Source organism: Balaenoptera borealis (genome assembly GCF_965194805.1).
Source record: "Balaenoptera borealis genome assembly, chromosome: 3".
Taxonomy (NCBI): domain Eukaryota; kingdom Metazoa; phylum Chordata; class Mammalia; order Artiodactyla; family Balaenopteridae; genus Balaenoptera; species Balaenoptera borealis.
The window spans coordinates 42,389,725-42,416,430 of record NC_138866.1 but is presented as its reverse complement, the minus strand read 5'-3'; the positions used below and the strand labels follow the sequence as shown (position 1 = coordinate 42,416,430).

General features: G+C 36.1%; 1 protein-coding gene and 1 long non-coding RNA gene across 6 annotated transcripts; one reads left to right on the top strand and one right to left on the bottom strand.

The window, feature by feature from the left end:
• Positions 1-3,384: 3,384 nt before the first annotated feature.
• PSMA3 (proteasome 20S subunit alpha 3) lies at positions 3,385-26,209 on the top strand. Of its 5 annotated transcripts, none has more exons than XM_082386692.1 (11): positions 3,385-3,528; positions 6,664-6,746; positions 13,066-13,189; positions 15,867-15,968; positions 16,046-16,119; positions 18,155-18,227; positions 19,578-19,643; positions 22,540-22,586; positions 24,424-24,491; positions 25,600-25,664; positions 26,071-26,209. In XM_082386692.1, exons 1-11 carry the CDS (start codon positions 3,508-3,510, stop codon positions 26,113-26,115), a joined length of 768 nt encoding a protein of 255 aa, XP_082242818.1. In that variant the 5' UTR covers positions 3,385-3,507; the 3' UTR covers positions 26,116-26,209. The 5 variants fall into 5 exon arrangements, with proteins under 5 accessions (XP_082242818.1, XP_082242820.1, XP_082242821.1 ...); XM_082386695.1 differs by having other exon boundaries at positions 3,473-3,528; positions 13,071-13,189; XM_082386696.1 differs by lacking the exon at positions 3,385-3,528 and adding an exon at positions 9,286-9,364 and having other exon boundaries at positions 13,071-13,189.
• On the bottom strand, positions 7,101-13,059 carry LOC309626232. Its single transcript, XR_014243054.1, has 2 exons — positions 10,997-13,059; positions 7,101-7,947 (listed from the first exon to the last, which is right to left on the bottom strand). It is a non-coding gene; the product is annotated as an uncharacterized lncRNA (long non-coding RNA).
• Positions 26,210-26,706: the final 497 nt, after the last annotated feature.

The following is a 26,706-nucleotide window of genomic DNA, read 5'->3' as shown; positions in this document are numbered from 1 at the left end:
CAATTTTGGGCGCGGCGTTAAAAAACAAAGTTTTTAATGAAGTTAGTTACACACACTGAAGAAAAATGGAGTTTAGCAATTTTCCTTTAATAGGATCTAGTCAAGGAAAGTTAAATTGAGGAATGGGATACTGGTTCAGTTAAAATAACTCCTCTTTCCGGTAACTGCCTGACAATTGAAAGATAGGACCCTGAGAGGTTGGCATTACCATCCATCTCAAGAGACAAGCTGAGAGGAAAGGATTGTAGAGACTTGTGAGTCTTATGGCAAAGAAAGTTAATTCTAGGAGAAAAGGAGAAGAACTGATTCTGACCAAATTATGACAAGCTGAGACAATGGAATAATCTTTTATGGAAATACATATATTCTGAGATACTAGTGAAGTTCTCTAGATAAGGCACTCTGCAGATTTCTGTGATGGGAGTGGTGTCTATCCTACTGCTCAGAACAGCACGCTAAAGCCTAATTGTAAACCTGGGAGTAACAGAATCCTTAGGATACTATCCCTGAAACCCTAAAACACAGTATTTAGAAGTTAAACACATTGGGCATCACATTTCTGAGCTACTTAATTAACACATAATAATAAGCTATGGCAAAAATATGTTTAGATTCCTCAAAGTGCACCTAGGATTTAAGTAGAATATTTAAAATTTCCAAGCTTGAAATATTAATGCAATTATTCACCAACAATTTTTTCCTGCAGCTGCAAATTCTGGCTTATTTTGACTATTTTATAACTTGGCAGAACGTAACTGGGAAGTGAATTTGTATTTATTTGCATTTTCAACACATTTAATAAGTACCTATCATGTGCAAAGCACTGTGTTATGTATTCTAATAGATGGAAGTATAAACCAGACTCTGTTAACCAGAAAAACCTTATCACCCTATAAGAAAAACGTGTAGATTACATACCGATTTTATATGCACTACTTCCAAAGTAATTTAAAGTAATTAAAACAAACACATCCATACTCACACCTTTTAAGTCTTCTAATGAATCAGGCAAACAATCACGAACCTTAGACCACAATTCAATGTATTCTTCCAAGACACGAGATATATCAACAATCCAGCCCCAAAATAGGCAGTTCATCGAGTTCAGAAAGAGCTCCAAATTCATAATTATTAATGAATACACAGTAGGCGTTAGACATTCAAATTGTATTTATCACATACAAGCAGGAAAGTTAATTAAGAGTTTAACTGGATCCCTAAACAAGTTTGGAGTACTTGTAGTTTACTTTCAAGGTGAACCCTCCTAGGACTATACTCTTCAGCTTTCTTCAGCACTTTCTTGGCCTACCCTGGTCTAACTCAGGACCCTTCATGAAAAAATTGCAACTAGAATATTTCAGTGAGGGTTAGGCAAATTAAATGGCTACTCTTCCAAGTATATCCAAATCCTTTCTTTATCCATTTGTTCAAGAATAAAAACTAACCTTTAATTATAATGCTTCATTAGCAGAAAGAAGCAATTGAATTTCCTCTTTCTCTCTCACTTTCTACATCTAATTTTTCAGCAAGCCCTACACTTCTAAAATCCATCCACGTATTTCCACCTCCACTGCTGCCACTCTGCTCATTCTCCATTACTGCTTGCCCACCGGACTGCAATAGCTTTCCAACTAGTCTCTGTGCTTCTGTTCTTCCGTGTATTTATCATTCTTCACACAGAAGCAAGAGAGATCATTTAATAAATTAGATCATATCATTCTGCTTAAAAAACTGCTGATGACCTCATGGTAGAAAGCCAATCATTAACTGTGGAAGGAATGACGGAATTAGAAAATCACCATTTGGCAACCATTATCATAATAATTGATTCAAATATGAATCATGGGATACTATAATTAGTGGGTGAAAGGTGAAGGAGTTGCAGGATATTTACATAGTTTCAAGGTGTTTCTTCACAAGATATTTATTAATTACAAAGGGCAAAATTGAAACTATAGTGGAGAAATCTTAAGTAAGTGATCAAAGTTAACATCATCTGTAGTGGAACAAACTGACATCATGTGCCTCCTAATATAAGATTCTAATATGAATACAAGGTAACTTTTGTGGCATTCCTGACAAAAAATTCATCACCCGAATCTAATCATGAAAAAAGTCACACAAACCTAAACTGCAGAATATTCTACAAAGTAAATGTTTTGTATTCTTCAAAAGTGTTAATGCCATGAAACCTAAAGAAATATTAAGAAACAATTTTCCAGATTAAAGGAGACTAGAGACATGACAACTGAATGCAATGTGTGATCTTGGATTTTCTTTTGCTATGAAGGGTATTACTGAGAGATTTGCCAAAATCTAAATGAAGTCTGCAGATCAGAAAAAAGTATTGTTAATTTTCTGATTTTCATAGTTTTACTATGGATATGTAAAATGATGTTCTTGATTTTGGGGAAATACACACTGAAGTATTTAGCAGTTAAAAAAAAAAAAACGCTGATGGCTTTCCATTTAAAATCAGATTAAAATCCAAACCACTACAAGTTCTGATCCCACGTCCACCTCTCTGATTTCACTTCCTGTCACTCTCCCCCACTTAATCTCTATGACAGGTCACACTGATCTGACAGTTCCTATAACAAGCCAAGTTTATATTCCGATAACAATCCCAAGTTTCAGTTTAAATATCACCCATTCAGAAAGTCATTCCTCAAGTATCAATAATAAGTCTAAAGTTCAAACTTCCATTGTCTCTTCTTTTTTACCACAAGATGCAACTATTTGCCTATTTACTCTTTGTTGCCTATTTCTTCCCACTGAATGTAAATGTCTCCTTCACCGTTTTATCAGCCAGCAGTATTTAACTGAGTACTTGGGACATATAGAGCTCAACAAATAATAGTTAATCAGTCTTATCCTTAATTCCACTAAATAGAGTCACACTCAAAAAGAGTACTAATGCTTCTGTAAAATTCCGACCTGAGCTTAAAGGTGAAACCCTTAGAGCGCAAGTTCCTTCTTTTTTGTTAGAATAGGTGGATGAAGGGGATGCCATCAATATACTGGTTTAGAACCAGGCCGCCAAGGGTGGAGGGAAACCCTCTCCCCTACCGTTTTCTCTGGTCTTTGTAAGAGTATAAGAACATCTCTCTGCTTTGCTCTAAGAAAGAATTAGGCAGCGAAAGAGAGGGATAAAAGATAAATAATAATTCCTAGGAAAAGGAATGGCGCCGCTCCTCAAGCCACCCGAAAACTTAGTTTCTCAACGACACTCAGGATCGAAACCTGACTGTCAGAAGAAGTAAGAAGCAGTATCCTACCTAACCCCACTTCTAATGCTTCTGCACATGCGCGTTGCCCCAGACTCGCATCCCCTTCCTTTTCCCACAATCCTCTGTTCCTGGGCTGAGGCCACAGGAACGAGCCACAGAGAAGGCTATTGGTGGAAAGAACAGCCAATGAGAGAGCCTGTTACTAGTCTGCGTGCTGCGGTGTAGGGGGATCGCTTTAGACCCTGAAGACCTAGGCGTCCCAGTGGTTTTAAGCACGATGAGCTCAATCGGCACCGGGGTGAGTTCGTTGTCTCTCGGCGTGATAGTCTAGCATAAGGATTAGCGTGGGAAGGGAAAGCGGATGGACCGCGAGGGGTGCGCCGACTCGGGGTGCGCTGGTACTTCCTGGAGGCAGGTGGGCCGCTTCCAGTTGCGCGGTGGACCGGCGGTCTTTCCGACGCTGATTGCTAGGCCCGCGTCTGCAGTGACCGTGGCTTGAAGCTTCTCAGCTCAGGTGTGGCGGGCTTGCCGCGCAGCAGTTAGATTTGGAGCCGTTTTGGGTTGCTGAGTCACTTTCTTTAGTCGCTTAGGGAAACCGAAAGTGGAAACTCGCGTGGGGCCTGAAATTGTGTGAGTGAAGGGTTCGGGCGACAGCCTCTTGAGAACCACTGAGGCAAGGCGGCTTGAGAGTCCAGGATCTGAGACGCCGCTTTCCAGGGAACCCCTTTGCAGTTCCTGGGGTGCTGCTGCCTCACGGGGATTCTCTGTCTTTCCTTGGAGTGTGGTGATGGACCGCTCTGTATGAGTCCCTGGAGCCTTCTCAGAACTGATAAGAAAAACAGTCTAAAAAGCGGAATCGGAAGAATCCTTTCCATTTTTCCTTTGTCTCAGCTTTTCCTGTACAAATTACTTAACAGCACTATGAGTTGTCAATACCGTTAAGCCTTTAAATGGTTAGCTACAGGCTTAACCGCTTCTGACTTTGAAGGGACAGACAGTTCAGGATTTTGGAGTTGGATTTGTTAACTTTTTCGGCCTACTACTTTTCTTTGTCAAACGTACTGCATATATGCAATCTTCTGCTTACTCCTTTTATGTATCTCTCCATGTAGAAAATACAGTTTTTGTTTAGAAATATTTATTGGTGGTTTCCACTAGAGGCATTGAATAATGGGTTTCTCAGTTCATTTTATACTCCTACTGTGCACAAGACTTTTATACTCACCATTAGGCCCAAATACTGGTTTTCCGAGTTTGATAATACGCAACTTATACTTGGAATGGTTTAATCCATTCGGTTATGAGATGCTAAGATTGTCATACCGTTTTTGGATTAGTTGATGCTCAGTAATGCCTGTTGTAGCAAATTGACTTTGCAACTACATGAATATTATCTTAGATTAATAGTGTTCTAAAGGGTTCTACAAACCCTTTAAAAATATTTGATAATATAACCAGGTGAGATATTTCGGTATTACAGTGGTAGAGTTAAGGATCTTCATTTAACAAATAACAAACTGAGACCAGGAAGCACCACTGTTGAAGACTTATCTCCTGTCTTTACTTGTCCCAAGAACTCCGGATATGAAGACCTGTCTTCTTGACATTTCTCTCCACTTGATTAATAGCCATTTCAAATGACATGTCCAAAGTAGATCTCTGGGTTTTCTTTTTCCCTTGCCTTTTTGCATCTCCTACAATTTTCATTTCGGTGAATGGGCCAGTTCTAGTTGCGCAAATGAAAAAAAATCTATGATGCACTTTTAATTTCTTTTTTACTCTACTCCTAGAGCCAATCCATTAGCAAGGTTTTTTTGATTGTACCCTCCAACGAGAACACCTTCCACCTCTTTTTCTCTAGTCTAAGACACTACCTTTGGAATACTTAATCTCTGCTTCCACTCTTGTTCCCTCTATAATTAATTTTCCAGATGAACAACGTTTTAAAAAAATTAGACATAACCTCTCCCCTCTTCCCCCCAAACTCCAATGACTTTCTGTTGGATTTGGAATAGAAATGTAAACTTCCTACTCCAGCCTAAAAGACTTAACATAGCTTGGCCCTTATATGCCTCTGATATAGTTTACTCTTCTGTTTACCACTTATGGTGCTCAATATACAGTGGCCTTATTTCTTTTTCTTATTGTGCTCAGCTTATTTCTACCCTAAGGTCTTTTTTTTTTTTTTAAACATCTTTATTGGAGTATAATTGCTTTACAATGTTGTGTTAGTTTCTGCTTTATAACGAAGTGAATCAGTTATACATATGTTCCCATATCTCTTCCCTCTTGCATCTCCCTCCCTCCCACCCTCCCTATCCCACCCCTCTAGGTGGTCGCAAAGCACCGAGCTGATCTCCCTGTGCTATGCGGCTGCTTCCCACTAGCTATTTTACGTTTGGTAGTGTATATATGTCCATGCCACTCTCTCACTTTGTCACAGCTTACCCTTCCCCCTCCCCATATCCTCAAGTCCATTCTCTAGTGGGTCTGTGTCTTTATTCCCGTCTTACCACTAGGTTCTTCCTGACTTTTTTTTTTTCCCTTAGATTCCATATATATGTGTTAGCATACTGTATTTTTTTTTCTCTTTCTGACTTACTTCACTCTGTATGACAGACTCTAACTCCATCCACCTCACTACAAATAACTCAATTTCGTTTCTTTTTATGGCTGAGTAATATTCCATTGTATATATGTGCCACATCTTCTTTATCCATTCATCTGATGATGTACACTTAGGTACCCTAAGGTCTTTTATGCCAAATACCAGGACGCTCCTCCTCCATATCCTAAATGACTAATTACTTGTTATTAATTCTAGCTTAGCCTAAATAACTTAATATAATTGCCCCCGCAATGCCTTACTTGATCAGGTAGTCTGTGGTAGTCCCTGAGACTATCACTTCACCCTGTCTTATTTTCATCATAGTACCTTTTCTGATTTACTGCTGTGCCTTCAGCTCCTAGATTTGTTCGTGGTCTGATTTTTGAAGATGAAGGACTTCTAGAATGAGTAGTCTTTGTATTTCCTTATAGTGACTAACATATAATAGATGCTTATTAAATGTCTAAATGCTAAATGATGTGTCCAAGGTCCCTCAGTTTCTTAGTGCCACAGCTATGAATTAAAATGCTCCAATGCTGTTTCTACCATAGCAGTTTTTTCAGAAATGAGCCATGTTCTGTGTGGGAAAAGTTCTGAGTTGATGCAGGACTTGTATCCATTGCTTTTCTAGCAGAAATCTAAAGTGTATAACTTTGTCTTAGCTTCTGTTGCTGCTCTGACATGCTTCCCCTTTCTCTTTAAAGCAAAATCTTTGTTGAGATTTAACACACATTTCTGATGTGTAAGCCATTTAGGAAAAAAAGTGTAAGGTTATTACTGCCAAAGATACATCATTATAAGCTTATTATTGCCTTTTCCTCCTAGTATGACCTGTCAGCCTCTACATTCTCTCCTGATGGAAGAGTTTTTCAAGTTGAGTATGCTATGAAGGCTGTGGAAAATAGTAGGTAAGAAACATTGTTTTACTTGAAATTAGCATGTTTTAACCAAGTATTAAATGTCTTCTTTTCTGTATTTTTGGTAATTAGGGTTTGTTATGTTACTTTGGCACAGAATAATATATGCCCTAAAATAATCTCCATTTATTAGTCATTTCCAGATCTCTCTTTAGGTCAGATCTTTCCATGTGCCTGTATTTCCAGTTGACTCCAGAATTATCCACTTAGACATTCTGCCAAGTCTCAAATGACGTGCATAAAACCAAATTCATCATCTTTGCTAGCCCTTTTTTCCTTTTTCAAATTCCTGATATATATCATTGTTTTCCTTGGCCATTAGGATTGTGACTTTACTGTCTGATCTTTTATTTCCTTGTGTTTTAAATGTCCTGTGCAGGTGGTCATATGATCATCTCAGCAGGGATGTTTTTTATTTTTCTCTTCTGCTGCCATACTCCAAAAGGTGTAGGATCACTAAGATATTTTCCTGTTGGACTTACTTCCTTCACTCTGTCTTTTTTTGTTTAGAGTAATTCACTAAAATGATCCCTTGCCACCACTATAACATCTTAGTTGAATTACTGGCTTATTGACAAATTCTCTGAGTCTTATATTGAAGAATATTTGCAATCAGTTATACTTATATGATCATTTTTAAAAAAAATTTTTAATTTTTTTATACAGCAGGTTCTTACTAGTCATCCATTTTATACACATCAGTGTATACATGTCAATCCCAATCTCCCAATCCATCACACCACCACGCCCACCCTCCGCCGCTTTCCTCCCTTGGTGTCCATACGTTTGTTCTCTACATCTGTTTCTCATATATGATCATTTAAAAAAAAATCATTTCTAATTGAACATAGTCTGCACAAACTGGTTTCATTTTTAATTTTTTTTAATAGGGTTTATTTATTTATTTATGGCTGCATTGGGTCTTCGTTGCTGCGCACAGGCTTTCTCTAGTTGTGGCGAGCGGGAGCAACTCTTCATTGCGGTGCCTGGGCTTCTTGTTGCGGTGGCTTCTCTTGTTGTGGAGCACAGGCTCTAGGCGTGCAGGCTTCAGTAGTTGTGGCATGGGGGCTTCAGTAGCTGTTGCTCACGGGCTCTAGAGCACAGGCTCAGTAGTTGTGGTGCATGGGCTGAGTTGCTTAGTTGCTCTGTGGCATGTGGGATCTTCCCGCGCCAGGGCTCGAACCCGTGTCCCCTGCATTGGCAGGCAGATTCTTAACCACTGAGCCATCAGGGAAGCCCCTTTAATTTTTTTTTATTGAGGTATAGTTAATTTACAATGTTGTGTTAGTTTCAAGTGTACAGCTCAGTGATTCAGTTATATATATATATAAATAATCATTGTATTTTTGATTCTAAAGCAGCTTTGGGATGAAATAAAGGACTTAAAAAATTTTGTTCATGACATCTCATTCAGATCTCTCAAAAAATTTTTTTTAGGCCTACTAAACAAATGGTGTTGGTGTTTGGGCTCGGTGTTTTCATTATAATGAAAACCTGTGTAGTAGGGAAATGTTTCCAGAATTTTAGAAAAGTCCACGTGTAGATGTAGTTTTTTCACTTTCTACTAGTATCTTCGATATTTGATTATGGAAGTTTCATGAGGGTAGAGACTGTAACTGGGCTTTGCATGTGCTAGCACGTAGCCCTCAGTAGTTACTGAATAAATAAATGTTCATTTTTTGTTCCATTTTCTGGGTGGTAGAAAGAAGGTATGTGGATTTCTAATGGTTTATGAAATAGTATTTTAAAGTTTTTGAGCAAAAATACATTTTAAGTCTTCTTACAGGATTTGTTAATGAAGCTAGTAGATTCTGTGTTTAAATGTATTATTATAGATATTGTTACTTACAAACTGTCAGTATCTGATAATATAATAGAAGTAAGGCTGTTAAGAATTTTAGGCTGCACTGTATTTGTCGTTGTGTACAAGGCCTGAAAGAGTTCAGAAGAGAGTCAAATTCAAGAAAAAAGTTGACAATAAAAAAATTAAAAAATTAAAAAAAAAATGAAAGCAAATAAGTGTGCTGGGAAAACTGGACAGCTACATGTAAGAGAGTGAAATTAAAACATTTTTTCACACCAGACACAAAAGTAAACTCAAAATGGATTAAAGACCTAAAAGAAAAAAAAAGAAAAAAATAAGTTGACACATTTTTTTTCCTGTTGGTAAAAGAAGACAGGCTCATAGGCCAAGGAGCTGGAGAAAGACTTGAGGAAGTCATTGTTTTTCTCTTCCTCCTTTGCATTCTTGCATTTTCATTGGTGTAAAAAACTGGTGGGAGATGTCTTGACTAAGAGAAAAACTGGAGATACATTTTGAAGTCATCTGTAACCCAGAAAATTGAGACTAGGCTGTGAGGATCTGTGTATCTTAGCAATTTGTTTTCTATAAAGTATTTCTAAATATGGTTTAAAACAGTTACATTTAAGCAAACTTGAAGAAATATAATTTTAAAAAATGGAAACATTAAAAATGAATGTATTTTTTTCTGCATAAAGAAAAATTACTAGGAAAGTTCCTCTTTTAAAGGGATCTGTGTAACTTGGTATGATGGAATACTGGATGAGGATCAGAAGATGTGAATTTTTCTCCTAGCTGCTGCCTAATGGTAATATTATATAGGTTTCCACTATTCAGTCCTCTGAATGTTACTTTTCTGTCTGTAAAATTGGGATGTGGACATCTAACCTAACTACCTCACATACCTTACTATAAGAATGAAATTTGAAAATGTTTGTTTTGTGGGCACAGAAAGTAGAAAATAGAAAAATTACATATGAATTTTCTTACGAGTCTGGCATATAAACTGATGGTTAGAAAACATTTAACCAAATAATTTGATATGATTATATTCCTGCATTAAAAAGAGATAAATTCTTTTAAAAATTTTATTTATTTATTTTATTATTATTATTTTTTGGCCATGCCTGTACAGCATGTCAGATCTTAGTTCTCCAACCAGGGATCAAACCCGTGCCCCCTACAATGGAAGCGTGGAGTCTTAACCACTGGACTGCCAGGGAAGTCCTGGAGGTAGAAATTCAATCTCAGGAATTTAGAAGGCAAATACTTTTGAGTACCTGTTACGTTAAGCATAGGAACTACCAAAACAAATAATTGACATATAAGTGAATACTTAAAAACATTTTATTAAAAAAAATATATATATATCATGATCAAAACTATTTTATAAAAGTACGCTCCTAGAAGGTAATATGCAAAAGGAAAAAAAGGGGTAAAATTATAATATTTCCCTTTAGCCTCATTGAGGAGACAATATATGAAAGGAAGATTGTGCAACATAATTGAAAGCCTAGATTGTTTGGAACAAAAATGTACACAAAATTTTGGCCTTAGGACCCCTTTATACTTGGGGAAAAAAATCACTGAGGACCTTGAAGAACATTTAATTATGTAGGCTGTAGGTTCTATCAATATTTAACATCACCCCAAAGAGCATTTATTTATGCAGGTTCATCAATATTTACCATATTAGAAATTAAAACTGAAAAATTAAAAATACTTATAAATTCATTTAAGTAACAGTAATAAGCACAGTTGCATGTTAACAAATAATTTAAATTAACATTTATTAAAATATTTGAGTAACATTAATAACATTTTTAATGCAAATTACTTTCCCAAAACATAGAAAAAAATGTAGTGAGAAGAGTGGCATTGTTTTACATTTTTGTAAATCTCAATAATTAATTGAATCTTAATAAAAGAGAGTCTCATATCTCCTTCTGCTTCAATATGTTGTTACTTTTGTTGGAGCTTGTGAAACAAACAGGCTTCATTTGGATAGTAGCTGGAAAAGTGAGGAGTATTTTAATAGCATTATGCATGTTGTTTTTTGATACTATACCAAAACTGGACAAATGTTAGTTTCTTAAAGATTAGTTGCAGAGTGGAGTCTGAAAACATAACAATGAACTTTTTCTACTTTTACATTAAAATCTGTTGGGCTGTCTTACACTTTGCATGTTTTACCCCTCAGCATTGTGAGTTGGTCATTTGGAAAATACTGGTTCACTGAGTTATAACAGAGCTTCCAAATTAGACATATTTCATTATAAACTATCAGAAGCATCACAATTGTTAATATCACCACCAATCTGCTTATTAAAGTTTTGGGAAGCAGACAAGCTCACAGTGGTGAATATGTTTTCTAAAATTCCAATTTATGCTTGAAAACTCAAATTTTATCACTGGCAAGAAAATTTTGTCATTTGTTTACCTTGAAGCAACAGGCTCACTTTGTTCATTTTAGAAAAAAAGTCTGCCACACACCTAAGTGGAAATAACCATAGTTATTATTCTTTGATGATAAAAACAGATGTTCCATGAAAAAATTCACAACTCAAAACAGTTTTATCAGTGCTTACTCCTTTAGGCAACCATTGTATTTTGATGTACAGCAGAAGTACTTTGACTACCTTGCATTTCGTTAGGATAATAAAAAGACAGGTACTCAAGGATTGATACCCAATAAAATTAATTACTGCTTTATCAGGACATTCTTAACTAAAAATGGCTTTTTTTTAAACTGTGAGAGCGTAGCAATGAAAAATACAATGATTAGTAGTTTACTGCTGCCATTTGCTGTTACTGCCCTATTTGTGTTAAAGTGCCAGCGGTTTTACCCACCAGTGCTTCTGTACCATTGGTGCAAACATCCACACAGTGGAAAAAGGCAAATGATGTCTTTATATATATATATATTTTTTTAATTTTTTGGCTGTGGCATGTGGGATCTTATACTTCCCTGACTAGGGATCGAACCTGTGCCCCCTGCAGTGGAAGCGTGGAATCTTAACCACTGGACTGCCGGGAAGGTCCCGTCTTTGTATTTTTATGAAAATAATTTTGACCTCACAAACCACACTTTTAGAACTTTTAGTTTAGAAAAAATGTTTTAGATTCTGAAAGGTGAGGAAGATGATGAGTTGGAATAACTGGGAACGGCTACCTGAGGCTATTCACGTGAATTTGCAAAAGTTTTTGGAAATTTATTTAAATGGGCAGTGGTGAGGAGGAAGTGTATTCTAGTACCCAGGATAACCGCAGTAAAGACAGAAAAGCAAATTTGAACATTAAGGTGTTTGAGGGGTGACAGTGAGGTTGAATTTGGTAGAGCACAAGACCTCTATAACAGGAAACTGAATTCGCTAGATGGGCTTTGCAGATTCTTGGGGAGTTCTGAAAGCTGGGCCAAGGAGTTTAAACTTGAAAAGATACCTGAAGTGTGGGGGAAGGAGTGTCTGAAATTCTTTACATATTTGTGCTTGTGGCTCAGCTCATTTTTCTGGTTGTTTCTCTTTGTTAAAAGAATTAGAAGATTAAAGTAATTCATGTATTTTCATCTTGAAATGGCAATGTATAATTTCTCCACATTTTACTTCAGATTATTTTTTGATTTACTTTGTTTTAAACAGTTGTACAAAATGTTTATTCTTTTAAACTTATTGTAAGCAACACATGGTTATTGCAGAAAAAGCAAAAGAAAGAAAAAGAATTATAATCTTTCCACCAAGATTAGTCACTGGTAACTTTTTAGTTTGTATGTAGCCCGTCTTTTGTATGCATATTATGCACCATTTTTTTTTTTTTAATAAATTTATTTTTTTGGCTGCGTTGGGTCTTCGTTGCTGCATGCAGGCTTTCTCTAGTGTGGTCAGCGGGGGCTACTCTTTGTTGCGGTGCGCAGGCTTCTCATTGCCGTGGCTTCTCTTTGTTGTGGAGCACGGGCTCTAGGCACATGGGTTTCAAGTTGTGGCACATGGGCTCAGTAGTTGTGGCTTGCGAGCCCTAGAGCGCAGGCTAAGTAGTTGTGGCGCACGGGCTTAGTTGCTCCGCGGCATGTGGGATCTTCCCCGCCCAGGGCTCGAACCCATGTCCCCTGCATTGGCAGGAGGATTCTTAGCCACTGCGCCACCAGGGAAGCCCTTACATACCATTTTTAATGCACATGACTTTAGTCGGCATTTGTTATAAGATGGCTAATACATGCTAGACACTGTGCCATTTGGTACATATTTTGTTGACATCTTTTTTCATTTACGTATTAATATCTTTCCATGTCATGATATGAGATTTTTTTTGGTCACATGATTATTTATATGGATCTAATTCATCACATTTTAGGCTGTTTGCCCTTTCTAGTTTTCAAGTGTATTTATTTTAAAGACTTGATATGCTTTAAGAAACAAATTTGCCTGTTTTTGTGGGTTTTTTTTTTAAAACTTGGGTTTACAAAGTTTCTTTTATTTTCAGTTAAAAAAATTGATTTTCTTCTACTTGTTTCAGTACAGCTATTGGAATCAGATGTAAAGATGGCGTTGTCTTTGGGGTAGAAAAATTAGTCCTTTCTAAACTTTATGAAGAAGGTTCTAACAAACGACTTTTTAATGTTGATCGGCATGTCGGAATGGTAAGGTTACATTTAAAAATGTTCCTTTTTGCCTTGTCCAGTTTCTTGTGAAGTAACTAATTGGAATATATTAAAATGTGATTGTTAAGAACCCATTTAATACTTTAGCATTGAGGCAGAAACAGCAGAGAGCAGCTACAGAAGTAATCAGAAAGTTACTGGTTTGTGAACAGCTCACTGTCTAAAAGGAAGGTAGCATTCTTATTGTATAACCTGATAGGAGATAGATATGAAAAACCAAGTTGCCTTAAGAAAAGGAGGGGAGGGGGGATGGGGTGAGAAGTATGGGTAAAAAAGAAATCTTGGCAGCATAGATCAATGAAGGTACATGCTTGAGAGGCAATGAATCTTTGGCTTTTTGTATCCTTTCTGGGGATCACTGTTACACTGAAGATGTTATCAGAAAGAGAAGACCTTTATAGTAAGGTGGAGCATCAGGAAAGGATGTCTGATGAAGGGAAAAGTGAACACATGCTTTTTAGTAGCTTCATAAGCATCACTGTATTTATTTCATGCAGCTGGTATCTTGAGTGACTGCTTTGCACAGTTGCAGGCCAAGACAGATACATTACTGGTATATACTGAAGTCATCCTATATAGATGTCAGACTTTCTTCAGTAAGAACAACAATCCAAAAAAAAGAAAAGAAATGATTTTTAACTTTGCTTACTGAAAAGTCAAGGAAGAAAAGAGAACACCTGTGTGCTAGGTACTATGCTAGTTCTTTACATAAATTATCTCATTTAATCCTGACAACCCAGTGCAAGTAATATTAATCCCATTTTTACAGATGAGAAAAAGACTCACAGGTGGTAAAGAAATATGCTGGGATTCATACTTGGGTCTGCATGGTCTATGTGTTACTCTAGAGCCCATTCTGCAGGGTGAGATCCTATAGGATCCACTCATTCTGCTGAAATACCAGTAGCTTTGTTATTTCTAAATGAGATGTGTTACAAACACAAAAAGGACTAGCAAAATATAGCCAGTAAACTATGAAGCTACAGATAAATTTTTTTTTTTTTTTTTGCTTCTTCAGATATTTTTTTCTGAACTTGTTTTCTCTCCTGAACAAATTTATTATTGCCAGTGAAACTGGTATGTTTTCTTGAAACTTGCCAGATTGTAACCTAGCTGGTATGAGGTAGTGAATCCTGCTTTCTTTCACTGAAAAAAACTTTAGATAGGTATATTTTGGAAAAAAATCATATATGCTTATAAGCACTTTAGTGATGGAAAGAATTTTATCATCCTAGAATTTTCACATTTGTCCCATTTGTTATTTAAAGCCAGGAAACTGATGGCATTCGTCATAGCTGGAAATTGGCAAAACATTAGACATTGAACAGGGCTGGAGAAAATGAAGGGTTAATGCTCTGTCTCCACGTGATTTGATAAATTTTTAGACTTCACAGTGGGTTTTATCCAAAGCAATGGAAGATTGTTTAAATGGTGAAAATTACTACCTGGGTATCCTTGTGGAAGTTATTCTAAACAACAGTTTTCTAACCTGCAAAACTATGGTGGTAATAGTACCTACTTTCATGTATAATTATGTAAAATGCTTAGCATGTAATGAATGATCAATAATATGTTAAGGATTTTCATCATTATTACTATTACTAGGTAGCAGTAGAAAAAAGGCTATTAAAATTTTTGATAGTACTTATTTTTAAATTCTGCAAATCTTCTGTGCCACTGATTCCAAGTACCCATAAGTGTTTGAGTAGTTTTTTCTGTTTTCATGGCTTCCCTAGACCAAAAGAAATACCCAGTGGTTCTGTTTATTATATATGTAGGTCTAACAACTAAGTGGTTGTGTCCTAAAAACTTAGTAGCTGTAAAAACAAAACAAAAACAAACTCACCACATACAGCAAAATAAAAATATTTTTATTTTTAAACAATCACAGTTAACTAATGTGTACTGCACAACTTCTTAAACTTTGGAATTAGATTAGATGCTGCCCCCCACCTCCACCCCATTTCCTGTTCCGCATTGTTTTTTGCACAGTACTTATTTTATATCACGGCAACCCAGCTTTTCAACGAGCGGATGGCAGTAAAAGGAATGTAGAATGATCTAATGTTGAAACCGTTAACTACTTCAACATATGTTTCCCCCAAACTTAAAATGCCCCACAACTCTGAGTTCACTATAGTGCCCTGGGATGTCTCAGCACGTGGGTTGGTAATTGCAGTTCTAAGCCACCAGATTTGTGGTTTGTCATGTTTTGGTTTGGCATTACAATTTATTAGTAAGCTGAAAAAGGAATTTGAGCTTGTGCCTTTTAGATGAAAGCTTTTAATAACTTTTTGAACACAGAATGGCTTTAAATAAAGGATCAGTTCTAACCAAAATGAATGGTTTTATTCTTTTTTGTTGTTGTTTTGTTCTTTATAATGAAGTGGCGAATGGGGAGACATGGAGGTTTTTCTGAATGTGATCAATGGACAAAACAATGTAGTCACACTTGGGAAATTTCCAAACTGTAATCCCGTACTCAAGCATCAAAATGCCAGAATGCCTTGTAAAGAAAGACCTTTAAGCCAAACAGATTTATTCTAATGGTGATACTTGTTAAAAATATCAAATAAGCCTGTAATAATTACATACTTTCCTTGATTTGTGATAGGAATGTTATCTACTGAATTGGTACTTTTTTTTTTTTTTTCAGGCAGTAGCAGGTTTGTTGGCAGATGCTCGTTCTTTAGCAGACATTGCGAGAGAAGAGGCTTCCAACTTTAGATCTAACTTTGGATATAACATTCCACTAAAAGTAAGCTGATAACATGTTGAAGAGCCTTTGGAACAGAAAGAGAGGAGTATTAATAAGCTTTTCTGTTTTCCCCACAGCATCTTGCAGACAGAGTGGCCATGTATGTACATGCCTATACACTCTACAGTGCTGTTAGACCTTTTGGCTGCAGGTATGAAATTTACTGAGATATTCAGTGATATCTGTACTGTAGGTATTTGTTTTCTCAGAATCAAATTAGCCTTTTATACCCTTAAAAAATGAAGTATCATCAAGAAGTATTAGGGCAGTGATTAAATAAAATGATGTACATAAAAATAAAAACTTTGAAAAATGAACGACTATGCAGATTTGGACAGGATAAAACACAGAACTCATAGTAATATTTTAATCTAATTATAATAAATTCTCTGGAGGAAGGTGGTCAAAAGGTATATAAACTTTTTTTAAAATTATTTTTGGCTGCGTTGGGTCTTCGTTGCTGTGCACGGGCTTTCTCTAGATGCAGCGAGAGGGGGCTACTCTTCGTTGCAGTGCATGGGCTTCTCATTGCGGTGGCTTCTCTTTGTTGTGGAGCACGGGCTCTAGGCACGTGGGCTTCAGTAGTTGCGGCGCGTGGGCTCAGTAGTTGTGGCTCGCGGGCTCTAGAGTGCAGGCTCAGTAGTTGTGCCGCACGGGCTTAGTTGCTGCTCCGTGGCATGTGGGATCTTCCAGGACAGGGCTCAAACCCGTGTCCCCTGCATTGGCAGGCGGATTCCCAACCACTGTCCCACCAGGTAAGTCCCAAAAGGTATATAAACTTTTAGTTTAAGATAAGTAAGTACTAGGGATGTAATGTATAACATGATGACTATAGTTAACACTGATGTGTGATAAAAAGGAAAATTTTTAATATAGTAGATCCCTTAGAGTTCTCAACAAAAGGAGGGAGTTCTTTTTCTTTTAATTGTATCTATATGAGATGATGCATGTTAACTAAACCTATTGTGCTAATCATTTCACAGTGTATGTAAATCAGACCATCATGCTGTGCACCTTACATTTATATAGTGATGTATGTCAATTATTTCCCAATAAAACTGGGGGAAAAAATTCTCTGGAACTAAACGCAAACATTTTCAGGAAATGGCAAACTGATTTTAAATATATTCCATGTTGTTACTATTTAGTAGCCAATTATACTGACACTTCAGTTTTCTCATTAGTTTCCATCTAATACACTTTAAGCAGTAGGTCAGATGTTCTTAAATGGGATGTGGCTGTTACAGTATTCTGCACATGAAATGATAAGGCTGGTTTCCTACTTGTAATTTCAAAAAATCAGTAATTCATATGATTTTTTAATACCCTAATTTTAATTTGTTGAGCATAAAAAAATTCATTGAACCAATTTTCCTGCAATTTTTATTGCAGGAAAATAAATGGAGGAGTACCGGGGAATAGCCAGAAAAGAATGAAGGGTGGAACAAGAGTTTTAGGTAGTTTCAGTGTATTCACATCAGGAATTTTGTCCCCTTGGCTTTTTCATGTTTATTCCTTTAGCTTTTGGGCCCCCTTATTACTTGTCCATCTATCAGTACTCCTTTCTCTCCACTGCTATCCTCTCAGGAAAGTTTCATCAGAAGGTTTAATACTAAGCAAAGGCACATGAATTTTGAACATTTTAAAGTATATACTAGTTTTTATCCAAATTACATTATCAAAGTGCTTACTATGAGTTATATGGGTATTAGTAAATGTTTGTCTTAGAAAGTACAATTGCATTTTTATCACAGTACTTTTTATTTTTTAAATTTTATTTATTTTTTAATAAATTTATTTATTTTTGGCTGCATTGGGTCTTCGTTGCTGCGCGCGGGCTTTCTGTAGTTGCGGCGAGCGGGGGCTGCTCTGTGTTGCAGTGCGCGGGCTTCTTACTGCGGTGGCTTCTCTTGCTGCAGAGCATGGGCTCTAGGCGCGTGGGCTTAAGTAGTTGTGGCTTGCGGGCTCTAGAGCGCAGGCTCAGTAGTTGTGGCACATGGGCTTAGTTGCTTAGTTGCTCCGTGGCATGTGGGATCTTCCCGGACCAGGGCTCAAACCCGGGTCTCCTGCATTGGCAGGCAGATTCTTAACCACTGTGCCACCAGAGAAGCCTTATCACTGTACTTTTTAATACTTTTCTGGTATTAAGAACCATGGTTTAAAATTACTAATTTACTTTTATGTAGTTTCATGTTAGGGTCTTACAGTGTGAATGATGGTGCACAACTCTACATGATTGACCCATCGGGTGTTTCATATGTGAGTAGTTTTGAGTCATCTGAAATTCTATTTCTAGTTTAATGGTCTCTCATTAGCACTTAAATCATATATTTGGCTTATATGAGGTTTCTTTAATATTCATTCAAGGAAGGTAACAATTTTTCTTGTTTTAACATTAATGACAATAACCTATGGATATGAGGCAGAGGAAAGATCTGTGGCTTTTTTGTTTGTTTTCTGGCCGAGCCATGCCACATGCAGGATCTTAGTTCACCCAGCAGGGATCGCCCCCTGCATTGGGAGTGTGGAGTCTTAACCACTGGACCATCAGGGAAGTCCCAGATTTGTGGCTTTTAATACGCTATTATAGAAACTGCATAGTGAACATAAAATTTTGAATATGTGCCATTTCCTTTATTACAAATATTAGCAGTATCTTAAAAATGAATGTAAAAGTGAATGTAATGCCGTCCCTTTTAAAGTTTTGTTTTTGTTGGTTTTTTTTGGCTGTGCCACGTGGCTTGTGGGATCTTAAGTTTCCCACCCAGGGATCTAACCCAGGTCCATGGCAGTGAAAGCCTATGTCCTAACCACTGCGCCACCAGGGAATTCCCCAATTCCCTTTTAAAAAAGGATTTCAAGTGGGATTTCTTGGACCTTTCTCTAATTACCTTTTCTTAAGTGTCTTCTGAGATTTTTATGGTTTTTATTATACTCATTAAAAAAAATGAAGGCTCTTTATGTTTTGTCATTATACACAGGTTACACAAGTTAAAAAAACCTTTACAGTATAAATTAGGGGATTCCCTGGCTGTCCAATGGTTAAGGACTCCGTGCTCTCACTGCTGAGGCCCCAGGTTCAGTCCCTCGTTGGGAAACTAAAATCCCACAAGTCGTGCTGGTGTGGCAAAAAAAAAAAAAAAAAAAAAAGTGTATATATATATACACACACACACACACACACACACAATTCATATGTATATATCAATTTAAAAAAGGCTTATTTAACTCTTAGGAATTATTTCTTTCTCTCAGAAATAACTTCATTTCCATTGTCAGAATGCTAAAATTTTTTCTATTCCTGTCCTCAGAAATGCTTCTGGTTCATGAAGTGTATATATATAATGACATAATTTGTTTCTCTTTGGATATACTTCTTGAAAATAATAGATTATTCTAGATTTAAGTTAGATATTTTAATTTTTTTGAGTCCCTTGGTGGTCATTAGAATGTCTTTTGACTATATTTCTCCAGATGTGCTTTTGAATGTCATTTAACAACCTTTCATTTCATTAACCTTTAAATAAAAACAGTAGTCATTAATGACTTATGATAGTATATTAATTTAATACTACATATGTATTTCTGGTGTATGTTCTTTTTAAATAGGGTTATTGGGGCTGTGCCATTGGCAAAGCCAGACAAGCTGCAAAGACAGAAATTGAAAAGCTTCAGGTAATACATACATATTTACTGCTTGAAATTTTGCTACAGCATTATCCTCATGTGGTGAAGTTTTATCGCCACAAACTAAACCTTTTACTCCAAGTCTGGTTTGCCGTTTTGAGTAGAGCTTTCTGAAGCTGCTAGGTGGCTGAGTAGGAAAGCTGCTAGCATATTACCTGTACAGTTGGGTCATGGATCCCTTTATGATTTTGGCTTAATCCAAAAAAAATGCTAACAAATTTTCATGTCATGTCACAAAATCCTTGAAGCCCATTCGTGGAGCCCTGTGACCCTTAGGCTGAGAACTCTGCTCTTTTACTGTATCATTTCTTCCATCTGGAAAACAGCTTTTGTCTATGGAAGTCTTACACATTAAGAGTCTGTGCTCCTTTGCTTCTCTTTCCTTTTTGTTCCTAGCTAAATAGGGCATGGGAACCCATCATCTACTAGTGTGAAAAAGGTTTCTTAAAAATTTGCTGGCTTTCCTTTTAGCCATAAATTGATCAACTTAATATTGAAACAGTACCAACTCTTCATTGCTTATCAGAAACTTCCCTAAAAGACAGGCGTATGATTCATCAGCATTTTGGTAAACCACAGTGAGAAAAAATTTTATATACATTTAAATATTAATGCTGTACTGGAGCCTTGCTCAACTAATTAACTTATTCAGCTTATTTAAGGCTAGGTCCTAGAAAACATTTTTTTAGTGCTTGGAATTTAATGCCAAGTTCTAGACCTATAAAAGCCTAATTTATGTTTGGTATTTTAGTATTGATAAAATTGACAAAAGGACCTTGGGATCACTTAGCCCAAGTCCAGCCCTGGGTTAAACACACTGGCTAGAGTCATAGAATATTGCTTATGAACAATTCACAGACCTAATAACTCTTAGACCATTGTTCTTTTCCATCATATACTCCCTGGTTTGTGCTAAGTTCCTGTCTTCTACTCTCTTCTCTTTTGCTTTCATCTCTCCTTAGTATTATGTGGAAATTTGAAAATAGAGTGTTTAGTACAATTATCCTTTTGTCTGTGGTTAAATCCTAGCAAGGAATGGGAATACTAACAAATCGTACCTAAGAATTGAGAACGATTACTTCTATTGAGGAACATATACACTTAATGATGAAAACATATGCTCTAAATCAGAGGTTAGCAAACTGGCCCACTGCCTGCATTTTTTTTTTTTTAAAGTGAAGTATAGTTGATTTACAATGTTGTGCTAATTTCTGCTGTACAGCAAAGTGATTCAGTTATACAAATACATACATTCTTTTTTTATATTCTTTTCTATTATGGTTTATCATAGGATATTGAATATAGTTCCTTGTGCTGTACAGCAGAACCTTGTTTATCCATTCTGTATATAATAGTTACATCTGCCAACCCCAACCTCCCACTCCATCCCTCCCCCAGTCCCCTCCCCCTTGGCAACCACAACTCTGTTCTCTGTGTCTGAGTCTGTTTTTGTTTCATAGATAAGTTCATTTGTGTCATATTTTAGATTGCACATATAAGTGATGTCATATGGTTATTTGTCTTTCTCTGACTTAACTTCACTTTGATAATCTCTAGTTGCAGTGCTTTTTAAAGTTTTATTGAAACCCAGCCACATTCAGTCTCTGGCTTTTGCCCTAGTACAACAGTGGAGTTTAGTTGGTGACGGGGACCAAAGACCATATCCCAATAAGTCTAATAAAATATTTACTACTTGGCTCTTTACAAAAAGAGTTTGCCAACCTCTGCATTACTCTGGTCTGCTTTTCTGCTTGTGTTCTGTTTACCAAGAATATAATTTTATGAAATAAACTTTACCAACATATGTAAAATATTTTTGACATTTAAGATGTATCTTTTCAAGTTTGTTTAAGTTTGTCTTTGTGTGTTACAATTAATATACTAAATATAGAACTTAACTTGTAAGGGCAAAAGTACAACAAAATATCTCCATCTAGATTGAGTGAACAGTTGTTATTTTCCAATATTTTACCTATTTGTATGAGCTGGGGCATCAAGATTTCTAAATATAAAAAAAATACTAAAAAAAAAAAAAAAGCCTAGATACACAGTAATTGAATCACCTGAAGTCTGGACTGCTGTATGACTATTCATTATTTTTTGCCATTTTCCATTCTCCTCCACATATCCAGAATATGAACACCAGTTTGCTCTTTGTTTGATTTTGTCAATTGTGTTCAGAAACACATATACCTAAAATAAATTTTGCATTGGTTACTTCCAGTACCTGTAGTACAGCAGACTTTTCTGCTGGGCATTTAAGGGCTGTTTTTCTACCCTGATTTCCAAAATGTTCACTTTTGCTTTGTGCAGTTCATTTATCTTCCTCAAAATCAAATCAAATCCAACTATGTTCTAAGACTCCATTCAGATCTTGGTTCTTCAAAGCTTTCCCTGACATTTTGTATTTCTGTCTTGAACAGTTTCATGAGGGACAATTTATTTCACTCCTTCACCCCCCTCTAGAATATAGAAGGTATTCGTGGTTTGTTTGCATTTTATTATCCTGAATTGGCTATAAAGAAGAAAAGAAAAAACATTTCTTTGCTAATGTTTTAAATGTCAGGGTCTGCCTGTGAATAAATTCATAAAGGAATCTAGATTTTTATAAACTTTAATATTTTTCACAAAATTAGTGGTGCCCAAGGGTTGTCCAGACTATGTTTTGGCATGATCATTAAAAAACATTACACTGTGAATAAAAAACTTTGGTTCTGGTCTTTTTGTATTTCAGGTTATTTTCCTTGGTTTTATATCTGAGAATCTATCTCAGGAGCATGGGGTTACTGATAAAAGTTGTAGAAAGAATCTGAAAAGTTAACACAAGTGGAAAGCGTTCTTCTTTGAATCATAACATAATGAATATATATTTTATTTTCTGTAGATGAAAGAAATGACCTGCCGTGATGTTGTTAAAGAAGTTGCAAAAATGTAAGTTGAAATTTTCCTTAGCATTGACAAAAATATTTCACTTGACCTTACCTTATACATTAATCCTAAGAGGCCATTTTGTTTGGAAATAACTTGTTGCGTAAGTTTTAGAAGGTGAATCCAGCATTCTCAGAAGGCTCATTAAGGAGAATATCCATATTTCAGGTGACAGTGAATAGGATGGGGAAAAATAGCTTCTGACAAATATACTCCTGTTCAGGTGACAGAATTCCAGAATAGGAGGATATAGTGAACCTCTAGGGACTTCATTTGATAGCTCCCGACTTCTTAAGTCTCAGAAGTCCCAATAATATTAACCTTAGCTTACAACTTTAAGGTCTACAGCTAAAGTTGTAACAAGATGAGAAGAGCAGTATTTCAAAACATCTAGAAATAGCTGAAGAAAGCCTGAAGTAGTTCATATTACAGTAACAGTAAGCAACAACAAAGCCAGTAAAGCTCAGTGACCGTGCTTCAAAGTCCATGATTTTTTTTACATCAAAGAATGCAGGCATTTGGTATTTCAAAAAATCTAATAAAATGATGGTGTTGCAGCCAGCTTTTCAGAGTTAAAAGTAATAAATGTAATATTCCAGAGAATTCACAGAGAATTCTAACTATTCCACATTAGAACTACATGAACACGGTCTAGTCAGCATTTTGTGCACGTCTCAGGTTTTACATCTAATAACACATGCAAGGAAAAAAAAGTCTTGGAGGGCTCTATTATATAATAATAAATACACTATTTGAATGGTACCCTTAATCTCTATACTGATGGTTGTAGCAAAGTATTAAAATCACAAGTGTTTTATAATTTTGTACTAACCTTCCACCACTCCTGCTACCCTCACTCCCCACCCCCCCTTTACCATGAGACCCTTCCCCCCATTCCAGTTGTGAAGAAGCAGAATCCATTCCATTCTATGACTGTCAGTTAATAACAACCTAGGGGACACTGGCAACTAACATATAATAGAACTAGTTAAAAAGTAAATAATCCTCATTGAATTGCACAGCAGTTTAACACGATAACTCAATTTCCTTCGCTGAGAAGTCTTCTGGAAATCAGTTCTTCCCGCACCTTTTATGTTTAGATGTAACACTAGACTAATTTGTTCCGTGTAGGAAAGCCATCCCTTTATCATTTAATAAAACGGAGCACTATGCTTCTTTTACTTAGTTCTAGCAATTTTAAGGTGCTTTCTCAAAGCAAGGCTTTAGGAATACTCTCCAAATTACTTTTGTTACTTTGTTGTGTAAGATGGTGGAAAGTATAAAATAAGAAAGCTTTGCTCTGATACTTACTTTTACTTCTACTTTAATATGTTGTGTGACAGTGCCTCCTTGTTGGCGGCAATTTGTCGTGTGCTGTTTGGAGGCCAGGTTAAGGGACATACCTTAAGGGGTTTAAAAATATTCCTGCCAAGAAGGTGCAGAACGAAGAGACCACTAATTGTAAACTAATGGATTAGTTTGTTTTTTAAAAAAATCAAGTTAATGAATGGAAAAAAACATACTGAAAAGGCGCACAGGGAATGATGGCCTTTTCCCATTTGAATATACGTTCCTTAGGAGGTATCTTTTTCAGGTATGTCTCTAAAAGAATGTATCAAAATAAACAACTTGGGTTGTAAAGGTGTAAGGTATATTGAATCCTTTGTAGTGAGTGTTTAATTTTTTTATCAGTCCTAGTGTAATTTTCATAATATAGACTATAATGTGTGTATAATTTTATAGATACTTATATTAGGGATGGCTGTTCTAATTTGCTGAAATGGGTGCATGAACTATGTATGTAGACCAAATGAATGTTAATGTCCTCTTTCTGTTCTAGAATTTACATAGTACATGATGAAGTTAAGGATAAAGCTTTTGAACTAGAGCTCAGCTGGGTTGGTGAAAGTAAGTTATTTTTCTACATTTATTTGCTCTCAGAGTCATCTGTACCAAACCTAATTTACTACTGGGTGCCTTATTTTTTCTTAAAAAAAAAAAAAAAATTAGTAATGGTGTATACACATATAAGAGTACACAAATAACAAATGAATTGATAACTGTCACAACATGGATACATTCTTGTAAATACTGCTTTGGTCAACAAGTAGACCAGCCCCCCAGATCACCCCTTAGGCTTCTCCCCAGAGGTAACCACTATCCTGAAAACACCATAGTTCTTGGCCTGTTGTTGAATTTTATATAAATGGAATTAGACATTATGGATTCTTTTGTTCATTTCTTTTCACAAAATTATATTTGTGTAAAAATCAGTTGTGTTGTTACATACAGTAGTATTTTTGTTCATTTGACTTGCTGTACAGTGTTCTGTTGTCTGAAAATAACACTTTATTCATCTCCTCTTCTATTGTTACACCGTTCGTTAGGCACTTTCCAGTGTTTGTTTACTGTAAAATGAACAGTGCAGCTGTGGACATCTTGTACATCTACTGTGGTACACATATGTAGTAGCATTTTAGAAATATATGTTAAGAGTGGAATTGCTGGGTCATGAAATATGCACACATTCAACTGCAATATTGGCCACAATGTGTTCTGACCACTGGGTGCCCTTCTAATACAAACAGAGGCAGAACAAATTTAGGAGGTACTCTCTTTTTGAAGGAAAAGCTCTGCTTAATAATTGACTAAAGTTGTGAGTAGTTTGTTTACTTTTTTTGAAACATCCATTGCATATTTTAAAAAAGAATTACTGGGAAATCACCTTTTTTCTTTCTAGCATGGCAACTGTAGGGCTTCAAGGACAGGTTTTAAAATCTAACCATGCTGTGAATGAATGCTCAGGACTTACAGCATCAGGATAAATCGTAGCATAATGTGTTCTTTATAAGAGCTAAATTTGGGCAGATTTAATATCTTATGTAGGGAAAACACACAAAGATGAGTTCAAAGAATCTGGTATTACACTTGTAGATTGGCTAGATTATATGGTAGTTGCAAATCACAATTACAGTCCTCGTTTTTAATTCATTTAAATATATGGCTTAATTTACAGTAACTAACGGAAGACATGAAATTGTTCCAAAAGATATAAGGGAAGAGGCAGAGAAATATGCCAAGGTAAGCCACAGCATGAAAACGATTCTAGCTGAAGATATGGAGATACGTTGAATTCTATTAAATAACCCTTAAGCATTGAGCTGAACTAAAGGATGAAAACTTTCTAGGTTATCCTCAATGGGGATAAAGTTGCCCTGGTTCCAAAAAAATTTTTTTTGTGCATGTGAAAATGGCAAAGTTTTTTCAGGACATTTAATGCTTTCATATTGTGTGTATCCTATCAAGAATATAGACATTGATTGTTACAGCAAGATGTACTTAAGTTACCCTTTTCTTTACTTGAATGTCTTATTCTAAACCAGTGTTCATTTTCACTTACAAAGAATTTTAATGACAGGTGCTTAATTAGATTCAGGCTGTTACAGCAATGCTAAAAATTGATTTTAAACACTTTTCTCTTTAACAGGAATCTTTGAAGGAAGAAGACGAATCAGATGATGATAACATGTAACATTTACTTCATTTACTTCTATTTAACTATTTAGCCCTTCGGATTAATACATACCCACTGACCAACTTTCATTAAATCTTTGTCTTGTAACGACTGAAGTTTGGTTAATATCTGCTTGACAAAATTGGTGGGGGTAGCTGAGCACATATTTATTCAGCATTAGGATGTTGCTTTATGCCTGTTGTAAAATTCCTTATTAAAATACTGCAGACAGATGCTTTGGAATCAGATAAATGCAAAACTCCATTTCTTCACTCATCTATAACCTAAAGATCATATCCTGCTGGGCTGTTGTGTAAAAAGTACCTACCAACTTCGTAGGCGATTGATGCCACTGCCCAGTTTTGTATTTAGTGAGATGACTGTTGATCATCAGCCACTGTTAACCTTTAGAATTTTGTTTTTTACTCTGAGGAGTGGATTTAAGGATTCACAAAGTCCCTGTCCTGTCACTTAAAGAATTTCTTGATCTGTAAAGTTGAAATAAAAATACCCACCTTTTATGCTTAAACATAAATTAGAATACATGTGGAAACAGAACTGATAGTGAGTGGAAGAATGAGTATTGGAAGAAACAGTGTGAACTCAGGC